The 20778-nt window shown below is 35.3% G+C and overlaps 1 protein-coding gene across 4 annotated transcripts in view; it reads right to left on the bottom strand.

Annotated features, from left to right (window-relative positions):
* TTC13 (tetratricopeptide repeat domain 13) overlaps window positions 1-20778 on the bottom strand; it is a 60127-nt gene that overhangs the window by 4555 nt on the left and 34794 nt on the right. For 3 of the 4 annotated variants that reach the window (XM_039568001.1, XM_039567999.1, XM_039568002.1), the window contains 14 exons: window positions 20597-20707; window positions 18140-18222; window positions 16845-16986; window positions 15438-15612; window positions 14842-14998; window positions 13621-13751; window positions 13151-13283; window positions 12577-12669; window positions 7829-7912; window positions 6311-6395; window positions 3912-4021; window positions 2476-2611; window positions 1783-1862; window positions 625-703 (listed from right to left, as the gene is read on the bottom strand). In XM_039568001.1, the coding sequence (XP_039423935.1) occupies window positions 625-703; window positions 1783-1862; window positions 2476-2611; window positions 3912-4021; window positions 6311-6395; window positions 7829-7912; window positions 12577-12669; window positions 13151-13283; window positions 13621-13751; window positions 14842-14998; window positions 15438-15612; window positions 16845-16986; window positions 18140-18222; window positions 20597-20707 (1599 nt within the window). The remainder of the gene's footprint in view (window positions 1-624; window positions 704-1782; window positions 1863-2475; window positions 2612-3911; window positions 4022-6310; window positions 6396-7828; window positions 7913-12576; window positions 12670-13150; window positions 13284-13620; window positions 13752-14841; window positions 14999-15437; window positions 15613-16844; window positions 16987-18139; window positions 18223-20596; window positions 20708-20778) is intronic. The other variant, XM_039568000.1, reaches the window with a different exon arrangement.

Below are 20778 nucleotides of genomic sequence, written 5' to 3'. Positions count from 1 at the left end.
TACAGCTAACAACCCCCAATTGTTGAAGAAAAGGAAACCACTGAGCAAGGTGGTATAATACTCAAATGTAGTCACTTTATTGAGCACAGTGGTATAATATTCAAATTGAGTCACTTAAAAACTAGGACTTAATTTAAATTCAGCAGAATACAGAGGGGAAGGAGAAATCAAAAGAAGTTGCAAATCCATTTCTACTTACCAAGCCCTAAAAGCTCTACAATACACTGAGAGTACAGACAGAAAATCTCTGCTGTGTGCCAGAAGAGTGACTTTTCCTGCCCCAGTATTCTCAGAACCCTTCTCAAAGCAAGCTGAAAAGAGCATCTCAGCCCACCAGAAATGCTTCACTAACAGATCTGTAATTCCTATGAGACCATACTGCTACAATTTGACAAATCCAAATTACTGCACATACCATCTCCAAATTCACCTGCTGTCAGAATAGCAATGGAATTTTCAACACTCTCAGGCTGCAAGACATCACAGACTGCAGCTAACCCATCTCCAGCAAATAAGCATGCAACTTCTTTTTTTTTTTTATTCTTACAGCTCTTTCCCCACACTTACAAGTATTACTTCCTCCATCAAGACTGAACTAGTGTACTTCAGTATTTTGATACTTGCCTTTCCTTTAGGAATTTTTCCTGATACTTCTTTTCCACTTGCCATTAATGCTCCCATTATCACTGAATAAGCTATCACACTAAAAGAATAAAATTAAAGACAACAAATGGAGTATAAGTCTTTCCATAATGCTATTTAAGACTACAAAACAAATGGAACATAGCATTGTTTCATAGAAGGCTAGTAAAGATTACTGTGCTAGTTATTTTAGAAGAAAAAAAACACAAAACATGTAAAAAGTGAAATCACTGAAGTTATGAAGCTATGGGGTTTTACTACCGTTTCTACATTAGTTAGAACCATATTTTTAGACTTCGGAGTTTTTAAGACTCCACATGGCTGAAAACAAAGCAAGCTCCTGTTCCCAAGAAGATTAGCTGTAGCCCAGAAGAGTTTATGAACTCTACTGCAATAGAGCTAGAGGCACTGTAAAGCTGTTCAGTTATTTAATTTTTTTTTTGAACTGTGGATCTCAGACAGAATTTATCTTAATTTTTACATTCTATATGAAAAAGGGAAAATCTGATTATAAAATCCCAAAATCTCAGGGTTTTTTTCATATTGAACTGTATCTAGTAGTAATATTAAAGATATTAAGTGCTTTGTGGAACAGAAACTCATAAGTCTTAGATGTAACCAGGTTTGCATTAAACTAGAATTCCAGTTGAAGAGTTCTGGGACATATGGAACTTTATCCTGTGGTTTCATTTAGTGACCCGAACAGTTGCAACAATTTACTAAAATAGTATTTTAGTGTATTTTATTAAAATAAGTTATGTCAAAGTGTATTTCATCTTAAATACACTTTTCAGAAAAGCCTCAAGTGAAATGAGTGGTGTAACACAATATGGATTAGAAAACCAGGCGTTCCAATTTAAAAATTACGCTTCTCAATGTGTGAGCTGATGTCTATAAATACAGACTACTCATCATTTTAAATATACATGCAGCTATGAATAGTTACCATCAGCAATTACAAACTAGCTTTTAAAACAATACTAAGTCAGTTCCCATTGTCATGGCAGCACAAAAGGAGAGACTGTGAAGGGCACACAGGTCTATTAAAAATAGTATTAATATTAAAAAATATATTAAGATACTGCAACACACGGACATTGTACAGCATGCATCCAAGACATGATGAATACAAACACTAACCTAGATCCTCTTGAAAGTGGCATTAAATTATAGAAGTAATAAACTAGTGACAGGATCAAGTTGCAAACAGCATCTACTTCCTAAGAGAGAAAAAAAAAAAAAGTGTGAATTAGAGGTAATTTAATAGCCAGGTAGTAACTTATAAAGGTACAGATATTGCAAAGTCTTACATTACTGAAATTACTGTCTTTTTAAGAACCATTTCAAATGTGAAAATGTCAAATTGTGAAGTTGAAGTCTGACTAACAGATGTTTAATCAAACTACTTTGTTATATCCCAAATGTAGTCAGATTCTCCTTGCACATCAAATCAGCACAAACACAGTTCTAGTGCCTGTCATGAATTCGTGTTACTCATCTTATGTGTAACCACCATGTGCCAAATCCTGAACAGTACTTACAGGGATGATGACAAAGGTGAACACAGACCCATGAGAAAAATAAGAAAAAACCAGAACACACTGTGATATTGAGACCTTGCCTGGACACCCTCTAGTACTTCAGGCAAAGCACAGCAAATTTTACAGAAAGAATTACAGCAACTTCTTATGGTATTCGTCATAACTGGGTTTAAGTAACTTTATTACTTAAGAACTCTGTCAAAAAGTATTAGAATAGGGACTACAGAAAAGAGAGTATAAAAGCATAAAAGGATTTTTTTCAAGGAATTAATAATTCCTTGAACAGCCTTACCCCCAGCTCTGCAGACAGAATTAGAATTTTTCCTTTAGCTGTTAAATCCTTATATAGCGCATCTATTTCTGCATGATACAGCTGTGTTCTCTCTTCTGTCGTCTGAGTTTCTACTGAAAATAGTATGTTCCCCACTCTATTAAGCAGATGGAAAAGGAGGAAAGAAATTTTTTGAACAGAACTTGATGCATATCCAGGGTAAATTACAAATCCACTACAGTTACACATCACCTTTTTCCTATCATCTTCCTTAAGCAGAAGATATGTGCATTACTTCCCCAAAAATCACTGAATTAAAAATGCTACATCACATTCTAAGTCTGAAAGAATATCTAAAGACTGCCACCAAGATACCTGACAAGCATTAGTGTTTCACTTAAATTGTGGGTAAAAAATAAGAAATATCAAATTTTAAAATATCTTTACAGACTTAGGATTTTGGTATAGAATGTAGAGTGTAGTTTTTCTTCATTCCTAAACTACCAAAACGGGACTGTTTTGGTATTAAAGCATAGTTACAAACTATGGATCAAAACAGACTGAGTGATACTGAACAAAGGTTGTCCAGAACAAAGTTAGGCTATTTACTGACACCAAAATATTTTCCGCAAAATAATGAGGCCATACACTTAATGCCATTTCACTGTATATAGGCCCGTGATTTAGAATGTAAAATGAAAATCCAAGAGATACATTAACATTCTAGCAGGGAAGTTTGGCTTCCATGCCACTCATTGAAAGCAGACAAATTCTGGGAAAAATCCCAATGCATAGAATTTTAAATTTAATTTTAAAAAGTTTTGATTTAATAGTAGGACAGCACTTCTAGCTTCAGACTTGCTCATTCTTCAAAAAGACAAGGAATCAGAATCCATAAAGTGAGAAATTTACTATCTCATCCAGAGAATGTATTCTCATACATGCAGGTACTATTTAAATTTTCACTTGCAGCTAGAAGGTCTGCAAACATCTGAATCATAAAAAAGGCCAAAATCTCAAATAGAAGAGAGTGTCTTCTACTCTTAGACCACAGAAATTTCCATTCCATTCAGGATTTCTCAGTCAACACAAAAGACAAGGTCTCACAAGAAGAAATGAATTTTGATATGTATAAAGACTGAGGTATTTGATAGTTTTCCCCTTTAGGCATTTTATAGTCTAAGCTGAAAAACAAGGTCTCTTTTCAATTTTGTGCTGTATGTTAGAGAATCAAGTCAACCAGGCTTACGCCATCAGTGTTATCCATATTCCCCTTCTGTTGAAAACACAAAAGGAATCAAGTCCTCAAATGAATAAACTTTAGTTACTTACAAAAATGCCACTAGTGAAAAACAAAACCCACCTTATGCACACAGAAATGGCATTTCAGACAATTAATTGCTAATTAAGTTCATCATTACTTCATGTACCCTAAGCCCTGAAAATAGCAAACATACTTATCTCCCGTTATTGTAATTGTGAATCCATCATATTCTTTCCCTTGATCCTTCAAGCTGGGGACTTTTGTGTTCACAGTGAACCCATCTCTGGTTTTACTGTTAAACTGCTTTCAAAAGAAAAAAAATTAATATTAGAGGTAGCAGAGACAGACTGCCTACCTATTGCTTTGAAGCACCTAAAATACGTGGAGTACAAACGAAAATGGACAAACTTAGGGAACAAAACAAAGTTTCTGTCAGCAACATTATTTCATTCATCCTTTATTTCCTTCTGAATGAAAACCAGAAATACTGAGTGAGGCATTCAACTTTATAACTAAATGGGGAATAAAAAGCGCTGTTTATGAAAAGCAACTGTACAAAGCAGTTCAAGTTGTACAGATTTCTCCCCAAGTTGCATATTAATGGTAACCTTTTGGTGCAACGGTGTAAATGCAAAAGCAGGAATTTGAGACCCCATTTTATGTTTACACTAAGAAGTGTCTGCATTAGTCCAGGTGTGAATTCCAGAATACAGCTCAAAGCAAAAGTTTCTTAACTGTGATCTAGTTTCAATTGATGTTCATCCTCATCAGAAGGAAAATATCTCTAGGTTTAAGAATTTTACAAAGCTACATTATCTAAGAGTAACACTGTAGCCAGAGACTTGTATAAACCAGGCAGAACTGCATTTAAGTAAAGCCAAAAGCCCAGCTTTCCAATACAGCATTCTCCAGCTACCCAAATAACCAGATTACATCACTATTAGAAAGACTTTCATTTTATATAGGCACTAATAATGACTAGCATGCACTAGTGTTTACTCAGGCAGTTATTTATATTAACCCAAAAACTGTGATCCAGGATATTTTAAGAGAATCTGCATTTATTTTAAATAAACAAAAAGCTTCTAATGAGACAGCGTTCCACTTTTATACAGTTTGGAATGGGAAGCAGGGGACTCAAACTGGACTGAAATGTACAGATATGGAAACTGGGAAGAATATTTGCTGCCAGTTAAGACATTTACTTTGAAATAATAATGTCCAGTGAACTATGTTTATATATTTTCATCATTCTGTTGGAGTAACCTGTATTTTTAACTCCACTAGTAGCTTTTTTTCTGGCCTACAATTCAAAAGTAATCATATTAGATACTCTACAGGGCCCTACTTGCACATTTGTATGTCAGTAGGGAACACTTAGTTGTTCACTCAACCCAACATGACTACCTCTTCAGCAAAAACTTTTGTTTAGGTTCAGTTTGTATCCACTGGCTTCATCTTTCAAAGCCAAGAACAAGACAGTAATATAAAAAGGACCTCTGAAATTAGGGTGTCTTCAAAGAACATACTTTCACAACACATTATAAAAACCCATACAAAAATTTAGTGCTTAAGCCACCTAGCTCCTGCAAAGATAATTGTAGTGCACGAGTGAGCACTACTACCAAGAACACATCCAAAGCCAGACAGTCTGTCAGGAGTAGCAGCAATGCAGCTTCAGAGAACTCTGCTCTATGGCAACCTGGCTGCTTTGCTTACATACTAAATTCCAATGAGGACACACAAGATAAGAAAGCAATGAATTTCTCTCTATTTAGCATGACTGTTTCTTCCCAAATTTTACTCTGCTCTAGTTAAAATCTTGTACAATCCTTTAAAAAGACATACTTTGTAACATAGTTTCCCGAAACCCAAATACTTAGACACTGCTCCCCCTAGATTCATTTGGAGGAATAGGGGGAATAGGTGAACACCTTTTACTTAAACCCAGCTCAAGCCTTACTATTTAAGTTAAGAGTATAAATCATTTTGCAGGTCATATATCCAAAGCCTTTCTACAAAGACCACCACCAGCAGGAAGAAAATCTACAAGTTTCCCACCTCTTTTTTGCCAGGTCTTCCTAAGCACGAAAATGTTATCCAGGATTTCATTTTAGCTATCAGTCACTAAGGGAAACTATTCCCCCACCTCCCCATGCCAGCTCCACCACATACTGACCTGCACCAATGAACCTAAGTAAAAACAGCTTCCATATTCCTAATCTTTAAGGCACATCAATCAATTTTTTCCTCCCTATTGTACAGGCATAGAATGAGCCCACTATGGCAGATCTGATCACAAACCCTCTTGGTTGAGAAGGCTGGCTTCAAAGAATTACATTCTACATTTTGTTTTCCGATCATTTTGTTACCAATTCACAGTTAGGCCAAGGATTTCAAATATACATCACCCATTTGCACATATCAAAGGGAAAGTCCAACCCTACATACGCAGATTTGGAATAACCTGAACTACTATTTCCAGTTACTCATTTTAAGTTTATACACAATGGTTTTATTTTGAGGAACTGAATATCTCCCAGAACACATTTTATTATTTTTACCATGTATTAAAGTTTTTCTATAATTTACCTTCATTATGGGAAGAAGATCTTCTACTTTATGTACCTTTTCCAAAGCTTCTCGAACCTCTAGCAGTCCTTTTGGATTATTAGCACTGCAAAAAAATTAAATATGCAATACAACAGTTGAACTTAAGTAGCATTTCTGGAAATTCTCCTACCTTTAACTTAATCAGCCATAGTGAAGTAAGTTATTTAGTTATTTATTTTCTGGAAATTAGTTCCTTTATACTTGTCCACATGCTCTCCTGTATTTCAAAAAGTGTATCAGTTCAGGTTATTTTTTTCAGCTTCAAACCTCAATTCTCTAATCAACTCTAATCAACTACTCTGTCTTACTCTTGCTATTGGCCGCTCTAAAGCATCAAACAGTGTTTGCATGAGTGTGTGTGGGCAGGGGGGTCTAGATAAGGAAAGATAGAAAGATAGATAAGGAAGTAGAAGAGAGTTAACATTAAAAATATTCTTCACAAAATACACGCATCTGTGTAGCCTCAAAGGCAAGTAAATACTTCAGATGCAGGCACAGCTGGATCATGAAGAAACCTGTTGAATTACTGCTCTAATAATTATTAATTACACTATACCAGTTTTTAAGAACAGCATTATTTTAGAAATCACAGCACCAGTTGGTCTGGTTTAAGGTCAAATGCTACTGGGTGTACTCTGAACAAACTTCCTAGCAACAGAGGACAGACTGCCAGTTACCACAGAACTCATGTATTTTCAGCAACTATCACAAATTTTCTAAAACGTAAATGTTTTCAGCTGTTGCAAGGATTTTCTACACTTTCATTTTTTGATATTTAAGTAGTATAATGAGATTGAAAAACAGAACTCAGTATTTAATAAAAGTTACCAGGCCAAAGGAAAATTATAGGATTTAAAGCTAAAAGAGCTTTTTAATTTATGTTATTGAATACTGAGCCACAGTATTCAGTACAGATGCCAACATCAATTTTCATATTACCTTTAGTCACATTATTTCATTCAAAAGTCTACAACTCTCTTCAGTTCCAGGACAGCATCTACCAACCCATCTATGTAACAGACAGTAAAGGTTCTCTGCTCATTTAAAACTACTTGCCAGAAACGTGTTTCAATGAAAATTACCTTCCATATCTTCTTTTCTCTTTTTTCCTCACTTCTTAATAAATTAATCTCAATAGTCAGAGTAACTGTACTTGATTCTACCACGAGGAAACCCAACATCTTTAATAAATCATATGCTTAGAAAGAATGAAGATCCAATCATGACAGAACCATGGCTACAAATTCGAAACAGTTATTAGTTTCTAGGTACACTGTAACTCACAGTGGTTTTTTCCTATTAGTTTAAGTTTCTTTATGTGGCAATGAATAGGATCTTCCATCTCCAAAAGGAATTAAAACAATTATATCTACCAGGAAACCAGAACTGAGTAAACTAAGAAAAAAATCTTTCAGGCTTTCTGAAATTAATATTATGTAAATTTCAGATCACTATTACGAGGGGAATGAAGCAGGGGAAAAAAAAATTGTAATTTACCCATGATAAACAAGGATTCTGTCTTTGATAAAATGAAGAATTTTTTCAAAGTATTCCAGGTACCGCATGTTAATGACCTGTCCCCTACAAAGAAAAAAAAAGGGTTTTTTGAAGTCTTGTTCTTCAACCCAACATTCCAGGACACAAATATTACTCGTTAACATTTGACACAATTTTATTCACAGTTGCTCTGTAAATTAAAGGAATGAACCACGGAGGGTTTATCTACATGGTGAATTGCCAATCCCCCGTTTTAAATATGGATTACATAGTGAACTTGCTCAAACTCATGTATCATTAGAATTTTTGTTCTCTGATAAACTACATTCCATGCATATTTCCCCATTTTCAGTGTGCCTAATTCCAGTAAATCTTATATATATAATTACCAATTTGTACTGATGCCATGAAGATTTTTTGCCTTTGCTTTTATACCCCTGTTATACCTTTTTTACTACTTCTGTGTTCTTAGTGCTTTTTGCCTACATTCTTGGACTTGTTTGTCAAGCTGAGAGACTAAACATTTTAGAAGCTTTGTAGTTAGAGATCAGTGTGCCCCAGACACCAAGGTCCTCTCCAGAACACATTCTGTAAACGAAGATAGAACCATCCAGGGGAAGGCTCCTTGGGGAGGGGGGCTCTCATTGGGGAATTTTTGATAGATATGCTAATTAGGAAAACCTATAATGCTATAACCAATCTTCTGGGGTGTGCATTGCAGTGTGCATTTTGGTGCATATGACCTGGACGTGTGCACCTAAGGATCCTTAAAATAAATACCAAGGTAAAATCCCTTTTTCCCTTCTAACTGTGTTTGACTCTTGATTTTAAGACCAGGAAAAGACATCAGTACAAGCTATAATCTTCCCTAGACTCACAGATACAACAAAACTAGAAAAGAATTCTCAATTTGCACATCTGGAGAACCAACACTCTCCAGTTTACATATTTGGCAATATACACACATGCCAAACATGTTGATCTGCTCTAATTGTCCACATATATTTTTCTTTATTCACCTATGTCCCTGTATATTGAATTAATTTTGCCTTGAATCCCAACAGTTACAAGTAGTAACTGAAAAACAAAAACATTGAAAAGGTGTTGCTTTTTCCCTTGGACAACTAAGTAAAAGAAACTCTCTATTAAAATGTGGTAGAAACTTGTTAGGATTATAACCACTCTGAGAGGAAAAATTACATACCATTACTGCATTTGTAGGAGTCCTTCCTCTTCTCCCAGTCTACAAAACAAGATTTTATAAAGCAAGCGTTATCGCTCTCTGAGGAAGCAAAACCACTGTCAATCACAGGAAGCTGTGTACAGCTAGCTTTTTCTCTCCACTTTAAGTGATTTTTGGCAGCTCAAGTCCCTGCCTAATGCCTCACTTGACAGTCTCTCACCTTAGGAGGCCTAGTCTCAGAAAACCAGCAGAATCAGTCATCAAAAACTGAACAGAATTAGAACACATACACGTATCTGCACAGAGGAAAGGGAGGCAGGGAAAGCGGAAGGATGAAGACAAATCTAATATACATAATTTGCCCTTGTTGTACGTCCCATCATTTTCCATCTGTCTTAAAAAAATTTCTGTACAACAGGCAGTAGTGTGTCAGTATAAGAAAGTGGATTCTCCTTTAGTGTCACATTGGAAAATATATCCAAAGCAGACCTATCATTCTATAAGGCCATCTAGAAGCTGTCGTACCAAAAAAGAATTTTGGTGGGTGGCCAAAAGTGATTTCTGTTTATTCCCACTCTTTCTCCTTGTTTAGTAAACAGTACCACCAAGAATTCAAAAGTTGCAGTGTTCCAGAGTGTCTTTTTTTTTAATAAGAACATTAAGCATATCATCACTGTTTAGCTGATCACAAATCCTTGCTTTGTCTATGAAAACAACTAAAGCTTTCCAAAACATTTTCTCTACTTTAAATCAAACTTACTAGCTTTGATCATTTAAGCCAGAAAGGAGATAAGGGAAATTCACCCTTGTCTATAGATCAACAAAGAAAGTGACAGCTGACACACTTGCATCTTCAGAACATTAAGATCTGAAAGCCTATCCAAAATTGTGAAGTGCAAGATGTTTCTTCTGTATCTTTTAAAAAAGGTCCCCAAATTGACACAAAACAAACAAAAAAGGTTTTTGTTTTCTGACACACTCCAAACATTTTGCCATTCTGGAAAAGAAAAAAAAAACTCCAGCAGACACTGAATGCTAATGCCTCCATGAAAGACTCATTTGACAGGAATAATTGAACAATACTGGACTTTCAATGCAGAGAATCTGAGTAAAGAAAATGGTTATGCTAACAGACAGGTAATCCAAGTATTTCTGCCCACAGAAATTCCTGGTACCTAATTCAGATGAAACAAAACCTACAGACAGCTTGAGCTCAGCATGACTAGATCTGTTACAAATACTAGAAGAACACCCAACCAGTTGCTGTTCTTGTTTGAGCAGCTTTTATCTTAATATATATTATAACCATGCAAACTGCTAGCTGCCAGTCTAAATCTATTGTTACACCTGGTTGTCAGGTAGCCATACTGTTATAGAAAGAATTCAGCCTTAGTCATATGGGTATGGGATAACTTTTGAATCATAACCTAACTATAAAACAAGTATATCTTCCTGAAGGACAGTCAAAAGACAGTCATAAAGCCATCTCGGTTATCAAGAAAAGGCTATTAGCTCTGTGCCTGATTAGTCTCTTCAACTGGCAGCCATTTGACAAGCTGAGTAATGTAAAAAGGAAATTATACAAATCTGCATAATTCGTTAAGAAGAAATTATCATTTAGAAATCAAAGTGAACTAGAACATGCTTCAAAATGAAAATAAATTTTAAAAAGCAACCATTACCACTTAATATGTTCATTTATTTTTATCCCTCACATCATGTGAAATCATCAGGATGGAGCCAAAAGCAGAAACAAATCACAGTAGAAAGTTGATCAAAGAAAGTGGCTATTACTTAAGGCTGGAGAATGACCAAATCAGAAGAGGTTTCCAGAGTCAAAAAGAATGCAATCACCATCCAGTACTAAAGCATGATCAACTCCTAAGGCAGTGGTATTTAGGCTGCTTCAAATCTATTGTTTCTTCAAAACAGGTGCCAAACGAGTATTTTTCAGAGAACCACTACTTAGCTATCAAATAAGCACAACCAAAATGCTGATGAGATCCCCAAAAGCCAAGGCTGAGCCAAACCCAAAAGGTTGGAATTAGGTTCACTGTGGGCCTACAATTCTGAATGTTCACGAAGCTTATTTCAGACTTCGATAAAATGAATGAAAGAGCTCTAACAGTACACTGCCAGTTTTGCCAGCGTTCTCTAATGAAAGGTAAACAAGTAAAGTACTTTGTCCACTGCAAAACAAGAGTTCCTGACAGATTCTGTACAAGGACATATTTCCCCAGGTTAAACGTTCAGTATTAGTTTCAGGACATTAATTAAGTGTTGTTGCATTAATGCCTTTCTGCCAACACAGATCACCTAGAAGTTAGGCTTTTACTCTCCCATTTAAAAATAAAACCATGAAGAGACAGGTGAAGTATGGAATGCATCTCTGTCTCAGTACAGACCGCTGTGGTTTCTGCTGCACTGTACATACGACAAGAGAGAAATGCAGCAACAGCAAAGATGGAAACAGCTTGGAGCCCAAATGTAACACTTGGCTTGAGTGAAGAGAGAAGCCTGAGCACAAGACTGTTCAAGAAGCAGCACATCTTGCAAAGTAACTGATCTGCACTGGAGTTCAATGCATTAACCACTCCATAAAGTAAAGCAGAGTCCCTAGCAGTGCTAGGGTCCATTTCACAGAGTGGAAGGAAGAGTGAGGACAAATCCTCATTAGCCTCTGCATATGAACATTAGAATATCACTGTTTTTCTCTGCCTGAAATAATTCTTGAGAAGGCTTTGTCTCCCTTATCCTCATTTTTCAGTACAGCTTCTCAAAGAATAAAGAGATAGACATATATAAAAGCAGAATGACAGATCAAAGATTCAGTATTTCCCATGAGGGGGTGGAATAGGATGAAACCTGGCTACATATTTACTTACACAAACACACTCTGCTCCTGTGATTGACAGTGATGTTGCCACATCGAGTCTGTCACACTTGCACCACTTCAAGGGAAGTAGCACTGTCATGACTACAATACAGAGTTTTGCAGCATGGGAGAAGATGGAACGTACAACAGTGGTTGAATCTTTTAAATTTTACCTTTATTTGAAAGTGCAACTGTTATCTTCCACAGGTTATTTATTTTGTCTTTTTTGCTTTACTCTGGCCTACCTTGAAAGCAACTATAAGAATTATGTTTTTCCTCTCCACTGTAAATTGGTATTAAAGCTAATAGAACAGCATTGTTTCAATACTGATGCCACTACCTTTGAGAGGCAGCATTTGCAAAAATTACAACTAGGATGAACTTAATCAAAATTTTACATTTAAGGTTATTTGGGAAACAAAAACAGCACATGAAAATAATGCATATTCTGGATCCTTGTTAGATACTGCTATAACTCAGTTGTACAATTGAAATTCAGGAAAAAGAGGAAATGTCAAGAGGGAAAATTATGCACAAATGCCAAATGTTCCACTAGAAAACATAAAATAAATATTAAACAATAATTACATACACATTCAATACGGTAAAATGCTGTTTCACAAACAGCTGGTAATTTTTGGTACAATCCCTTAGTGTGTGTGGGAATGCTGTTGGGTAAAACTCTCCTACCTGATTAAGTTAATGTGATTATTGAAACCTCTGCTAAGGCTCCGGGCAGGCATTTGGTCCAACCAAAGCACAGGCTGGTCAGGGTCAGCTATCCTACAAAGACAAAGGACATCAACACTGGCACACATTTCAATCCATGTAATATTTTTAACAGAGCTTTATTCACAGACAGAACAATTTTAGGCAAAAACTAGAATGCAGAGATTATGAAAAATAACTTTTCCTGAAACATAGGGTTTTTTCTTATAAAAACCATACAACTCAAATATTTGCTGTTTCTGGAGTTGAAACTGTTAGTTTTTGTTTCCCTTAGCTGCAATGGCTCCTATGGTCTCTCACAGCTTTGCTTCAACTGGAAAATGCTATTCTGAATTTTTCCCTCCATTATAGAAGAAGAAAAATGGAGTATTTTCAGAAGGGCACACCATCCTTTTCTTTTATCAGAACCTTTCTAGTTACAGAATGGCAGCAAGTGTTCATTTTCTTCTCCATGACTCCAGCCCTTTGGTTAGCTGGAGCACTCATCATTATTAAAACCAATACAGGTTTGCTCTCTGTCCTCTGTGACCATTACCTTCGCCACTTCACAGCAATATCAAACATATCTCTCCACTGCATCAGTCTGGTTTTCCCATTCATCCGAACTTTGGAGTTTGCCCAAGTCCGCTGCACAGCCTGCATTACTTCTAGAGTGGCCAATCCCATTGCTGAGGTGAGGCACAAGGAAAGAGGTACCAACAGCAGAAACAGAAAACCAATTAGAGCCAAATACTCAGTTTTGCACAGACAGGAAAACTGACAGGAAAGCAATGTATTTACAGAAAAATAATGGACAACATCAAAAAGTCTGGGAGATCCTGATTTCCAGTCCCCAGCTAGGTCAAGAAACTGCTGACATAATGAATATTTTAATTTTAAACTTTCTATTTGATTTGAAAGAAACAGAGCATTAAACTAATTTGCAGATTGCAAAGATATAGCATTCAATTATCACTACATTGACTTTTTTCCCCCACTCAAGTTTACAGAGCATTTTCAGTATACCTCTATGTATCCTTTTATTTGGAAGAAATCCTGGCGTCTCATACTGCATCATGGAACCCAGATGATCAGCTACACATATGAGTTCTTGCACATCAGGCTTATAGCTTTCAAAATTCTGAAATAACACATCTCTTACAGAGGAGAAAAACATGCATCAGACACAGCTTGGCTATAAAAGTCCTGAAAGCATTTGGCAAACAAATCTCTGTTTTACAAATCAATACCATTTGTATGAGAAACACTTAAACACAGGATGAAGAACACTCATTCCTCCTCCCAGCTGACTGTACATACACAGTATGTTGCAGTTACACCCAATATCTCAAATTAATTCACTCTTAACTGAATTCAGTGGCAGATCTTATTAGTGTCACAACCTGTATTTCACTTCAGACTTGCTCATAAGTGATATTAAATAAAGCTCATAAATAATACATTATTCTTCACTATTACACTCACCCTGATTAACTAAGAAAAGGAATTCTTATTCCATTACCTTCTCCCACAATTCTGTAAAAACTTCTTGTGCTAAAAAGGTGGATTCTATCCCATATACACAAAAGCCATGAATTTTTAATGGCAATTTTTTTACACTAAGTGAATACATGACAATATACTTAGAAACAGGTTTACAGCAGAGAAATTGCTGAGAAATTGCTATCTTTCTTTTAGCTACACAGTTTTGAAGTCTGTTCTAGTAAATCCCCTACTTTTTGACTGAAGTCACCGTCCTCCTAAAGTTACTCCAAAGTTACTCCAGAGAAGATGCTCACCCAGTGAAACTGAGCTGCCATTAAAGATATATTAAGTATCTAGAAATTACACCTGTAACAAAATAAAAACCTAAAACACAACCAGAAACTGTAATAAGGGCATCAGGAAACACTACACTGAGCATCTCAAACTTACCAACTTCTTAACATTAATTACAAAATAAAAAGAAATACAAGAGTTAATCAGTAAGGCCACAGACTATCAAACAATATGTGACTATTATTATGTGAAGAGAGAAGTGAAGAACATTGTCCTAAGTTTAATTCTTCCTCCTATGAGATAAACCAACTCTTATGATGTACAAAAGAATTTATACACTCAGTGAAATTGTACGTCCATATAATATTAAACATTGTAAAAATGCCTCAGAATGGCAATTTAAAACTGAACACAACCCCCCCCCCCCCCCCCCATTTAGAACAGGCCTTAAAAAATAAAAATTCTCACTTTATATGTGGCTGTAAGCCTGGCTGCTCTTCATAATTTTCTATAAGAAAAGGAAGATTTTTGGCCCAGTGATCCTTGAAATTTCCAGGAAGATCCATATCAGTATTATACTCTGTAAGAGGGGTATCCAAATGTGCATGCAAATATCTAGAATACTCTGGAGGAAAGAAATAAAATTAAATACTGTTTGCATAATCAGTTTACTTATGCCATTACACAAAAACAGTAACCAGGTTATATGCTTGTCAGTTAAACAACATGATTTTCACAAGTCATTGTTTTTAGATAATATAATTTTGCTATTAGCTAATTTCCAAGAATGAAATAAGTCTTTTTCAACTAAGTATCACAACAGTCTTTACCTTTATATAGAAATGTATGTTCTATTTTTGGATCTAGGTTTTAACTGTATGAACAAGAAGAATCAGTGTACTTTTTTTTTGACATGCATACTCAACAGTGTTTATGAGAATGTACATTGGTTTGTCTAAAATGACCATAACTTCAAGAAAGCTTGCACTTTTAGGGCCCTTGAAACATTTAAGAAAAAAAAAAAAAAACCAAAACCAAAAAAACCCCAACCAATCCCAACTTACCTCGGAGGTATTTCACCTTCAGATATTCTGGACTGGCCTTCTGTCCTGGTAGTGGATCATTTAACATAACTTTGGTCTGAGCTTTTATGCCTTCATAAAATTGTCCCATGGCAACATGGCTGAGACCCTTCATGTACTGGCACACTTCATTGTATGGTTCTAGCTGTAGACATCTCTAGGACGTTAAAGGAACAAAGCACCCATAAATCAAGAGACAGAAAGAGTACCTTCAAATAACCCAACCTGGCTGGTCAGAAGACGTGTGAAAAGACATACTGATTATTAAGATCCACTTCCCTCATAATTTTCTTTCAAATGCTGCTGAGCACTTAAAATGCTAGAAAATGTAAGAAAAAATATTTTCAGCTTTAATAAAGGGGATAAAACCTGAAAACCCAAATTCTGCCAGCGCAAACACGCTTTGCACACTTGGCTCTAACAATATTAGCTCAATGTTAGCTGAGTGAAATTAGACAAAATATACTCCTGACAATATAACAACTCATTTCGGGTTAGTTATATAGATACGTATCTTTTCTGTCATTTCCCCCATTCATTTCTTCACTACTCCATGAATTAGTACACTCTATGTTAGTCAGCTATTTACTGTATGTTAAACACACAGCAAATTCCTGTTTATGATTCAGAAATGAATGCTCCAATTCTTCCAGCAATTACATGTCTTTAGAAGAGCATCTCCATCTCAGAAGTTGAAGTATCTTTTCGTTTACACCAGTATCTACAAATTGGGTTATAGAAGGTGAACATGTAATAACGCACATAAAGTGTTCTCCTTGGGATAAGCACAGACTGGTTTGGAAAGGGATCTTACTTCATTCCTTGTTTTAAGAATATGGGCATACAAATAACATCTGCCTTTTTTGTTCTTTCTACAAAATAAGGCAATTATTTAATGCCAACAGAGATAGGCAAGATTTTGGCAACATGAAAATTTTTGCAAGCACAATGAATCACAACATATGCTGAATTTTTCAGAAGAAAATACTCCAGAAAAATTAGATGAACATTGTAACTTATTTTCAGCTTAAAATTACAGACTAGTACATTTTATCTTTCATCTGACATGAAAAGAACTTTAGGTTTCAAGTCAAAATATTAGCAAGAACACAATTACCAGTTTAAAAAGAAAAATAACACATTTCAGCCAGAGCTTGGTTTTACAAAAACATAAAACAGTTAAAGAAACCACCTTAGTTTTAGCAAAATTAGGTTTTTAATTACAAACTGTTATGTTTTAGCTTTTAAGATGGACTTCACAAAAAATACTTCTAGTCCAAATGCACACATATTCAGAAAAACGTTGAAATTTGTCCATTTTGTTGTACTTGTTGAATACAAGTCCTCATTAAAACATTTAAATTTTGTGTTTACTTACAGCCTGCTTACCTTAAAATTCTTTAGTGCTTCATCTAAGCTACCATGATGATAAAGCATCATTCCTTTGAGCTGTAACGTCTGAACATGATTTTGATTCAGCAGTAAAGCCTTCTGGAAGCTCTCTGTAGCAGCATCAAAGTTGCCAAGCTCTCTAGGTGATTCAGTAACGTGGAAAGTGAAAAATACAGAAGACAACAGTGACAACAAAATTACTTGTTAAAGGTTGCTTAAGGGTGTCCAAAGGGGATATCATTGAAGAGAAACACAGTATTAATGGAAAATTTCTATAACAAAAGCAGTAATTTTGCAACTATTCTTCTGTGGTAATAACAGAACAGCTGCACAGAGTTTGTTACTCCCAGAAAGAAATATGTACTCTGAAATACAACCCCAGACCACAAATCTTCACAATCCTTAGCAGACATTAAACTGCAAAAACACATACCTATGGTATTTCTTCAGAAACTAAAGTAAACAAAACTTCCACACAAAGCGTTCTTGGAAAACACTATCTTTGAGAGGTCTTTTTAACTTCTATGTACAAACATGTTTTTAAGAATTTACCAACTACTTAAATGCTGAGTAAGAACAAAGCATATGGTGTTTGAAAACTGTAACTAACTAAAAATGTATTGACTGGAATTACTCCATGTGCAAGGACAGCTGTACATGTAAAAACAGTCACAGAGAAACTGTTGTGAGAAAATTAAAACATAAATAGTATACAGCTTATCTTAATTTTTTTAATCCAGTACACCGATTTCTTTAAGATTACTAAATTCTTTCCACATCAAATTATATTTGACAAAATTAATCCAAACCAAAACAAGACTAGAAAAACAAAGAAGATCTACTAGTTTTAAATACATCTGCTAAAAAAGAGTTTTTAGCAAAATAGTGATTAACCAAAGCTCTTTAGTTTCAAATAAATGCATGAGCACCAAAGCCACTACATTTGAAGCAGGATTTAATAGGTAAAATGCTATAGCTCATGTTGCATTAAACATTTCCATCATTTAAAAATCATCTAGCATACCTAAAAAACATCTTACTGAAAACTGCCATTTAACCTTCAAGTCTGGGAGACTCAAAGAGATACCAGAGATGAAATTAAAAACACAAAGCAAACATAGAAATTATTTATATTAAACATATTCTGATGTAGCCATACCAGCTGCTGGAGCTACCAAATACCACATTTGGTTCTGCACAATTTTGTAACAAGTGTATAAAACTTAAGTGCATTTTCAAGAACACAACCAAATGAAAAAATTAACTTTAAAACTATTTCTGAATATGAGTACCTGTAGGCTTGTCCCAGACTTTTATATGCATCTATGAAGTCTGCTTTCTGCTTCAGAGCTTCTTTGAAGGATTCAATGGCTTCCTGCAGAAAGGGACCAACAGAAAAATTTGTAACTTACTATATTCACTAAATTTCAGCATCCTCAGTAGTTACTAGCTATGGGTTTAGTTATATATCAAAACCTTTGGAAGGAACAAACAAGGCATGAATTTATTACAATATCTATGTAGTAAAAATTATTACATAATAAACAAAATGTTGCAACATTCTTTATAGTACTGACAGATTTAGCTGGAATTCCTTTGTCTAATATGCAGTGGGAATGAGCAATTCTTTTAGCATTTTAATAGAGTTCAGAGATGAAATCCCTTCAGAGTTTGCTTTCAAAGCTCAAAGACCAAAGTCTGGTCCCTAAGGTAAAGCAGTCTCTCCTTACAGTCTTCCTTCTTCATTCATACTGCACATCTTAAGTTTGGGAGGCCAAAAGACTCCTTCAAATCTGCACTCTGCCTTTAATTGTCTTATTGCATTCTTTGTTACTTCCATGGTTAACAAACATTCTCTTCAGGGATTACAGAGTAAGGGATCATCTTCACACAACAGCATGTACTGTTGCTATTACTGCTATTACTGTTGTGAGGCATACAAGGTAGTAAAAATAAAAGCTAACAAAATAAGCATATGGTTAAAGAAATATTCCTGTTCAAAGAGTCCGATTAAGAACTCAGCTTTTCAAACTGGCATATTCAATCTTGAGACCTAGAATTAAGGATGGAATAATCAATTACTTAATATTACTAAGAAATGCCTTAAAAGTATCTTAAAGTCTACAATGCAATAAATTAGATGCTGTAAGGAAAGAATCACTGGTATTTTCAATCAATTTAGAAATTCTTATTTAGAAAAACTATCAAATATATTCTGAGCACTACAACACGCACAAAAATATCTATTGAACAAAAATGTAGCACAATCACCTACATCTACTGATAGGCACATATCCTATAGGTAAGTTTTAAAAGCACAATGATTATTCCCAAAAGCAGTGATTCAAATCAATCTCTTTTCACTCAAAAATGAACACAGCCACCCTCAACCCCAATCTTCAATTTTCGGCAAGCCTTATAAAACCTAACAGATGACATTTACAGCTTTCCTTTAACATGCAGCCTGAATCTGACTGGAAGCTAAGGTGTACCTGGGGATGAAAAACCCCAGTGACAATCTCTCCGAACGTGAATATTAGAGAGGGAAGATGCTTTCTTTGAGAAAAGAAACTGGGGGGAAAGAGATGGTGGTGCAGAAATGTGCTGACCTGTGTATCAGAAACAAGAAAACTTCGCTTCTATTCTGCAAACTGAGACAGCATTTATTTTTGTCAGTATTTTCACTATCACTTTTTGGGGTCTCTTTTGCCTACACCAAAAATCAGAAATTCAGACTATTATTTCCAAGTATCTCTTCTGACTACAAGAAGATACAGATAATAAAAATTCAGTGACAATCTGATGTTCTCACAGCATACAGTGAGACTGGAAAAAAATACCTGCTTGGGTGCTAAAAAAGTGAGGAAGCAGACACCAAAAAAAAAAAAAAGAGAGATAAAAAAATAGTGATTGCCTGTGAAAGATAGTGGGCTGAAACTCATGAGTCCTCAGTTGTCTCCAGGTTCTGCATACAATCCTTAATGAACCCCAAGCTGTTATGATAGGTCAAAAAAAAAAGACAGCTTCCACTGTTGAGTTTCAGGAATCACACCACTGCATCTTCAGTTTTCAAACTGAGGGTATCAGACAACTTGTGTAATTACTCTCCCCTATGAAAAATGGCTGCAGTATACCTAAATACTTCACAAACAAGAAACAGGGGCAATATTACTACACCTAAACAGAGAGTAGTTTTGAGTTACAAAATGGTGAAAACTTAAAAAAGACAGGGGAAGAACTTACTTCCCTGAGTTTAGAAACTGAAGGAGCAATTATGTTCCCTCAAGTTAGATATCAGCCTTCCAGAAACAACATATAACTGAAATAAACTTGTATACATGCAGAGCTTCTACACTTCCCTTGATTACTTCCTAGCTCATTCAAGGAAGAGTTCAAAATTATTTTCCTCTTCATCCCTCTTCTCTTCCCAAAACCTAGAAAATCTCCATTTAATTTTGAAATTTTGAACATAACCATACAAATACTAGCAGAGGTGCTAAATACAAACATCTTTCAAAGCACTCCTTAAACATGACTGTTATCACTGATCTACTGAGATTCAGCAACAACTGCAGATTTACATATCATATCATGGAATCTTTATTTTGCTTACACTCTTTTGCCTTAAAAATCTTCCTTATGTGAGAGAAAATATAGTATCAACACCTATGATATTTCTACTATTTTATGGAAGTAACTTCAAATAAAGGGTATTGTTCTACATAAACTATTGTTTAATATAGATTTACCTTCAAAAGTCCTCTGTGAAAGAAGGTTAAGCCTTTATAAAGCATAGCTATAGGCTGATTTTTGTTCAGTTCCAGTGAGTGCTGAAAATCTTCATGGGCTGTCGCATAATCCTGTGATAAAGAAGATTTTAGATGACAGTGGAAACACAATAACAATAAAGAGGAATACATACTTTTATTCT

Source organism: Corvus cornix, chromosome 3 (assembly GCF_000738735.6).
Source record: "Corvus cornix cornix isolate S_Up_H32 chromosome 3, ASM73873v5, whole genome shotgun sequence".
NCBI lineage: Eukaryota > Metazoa > Chordata > Aves > Passeriformes > Corvidae > Corvus > Corvus cornix.
The sequence above is the reverse complement of the archived record's forward strand: the minus strand, read 5'-3'. Positions and strand labels throughout refer to the sequence as shown.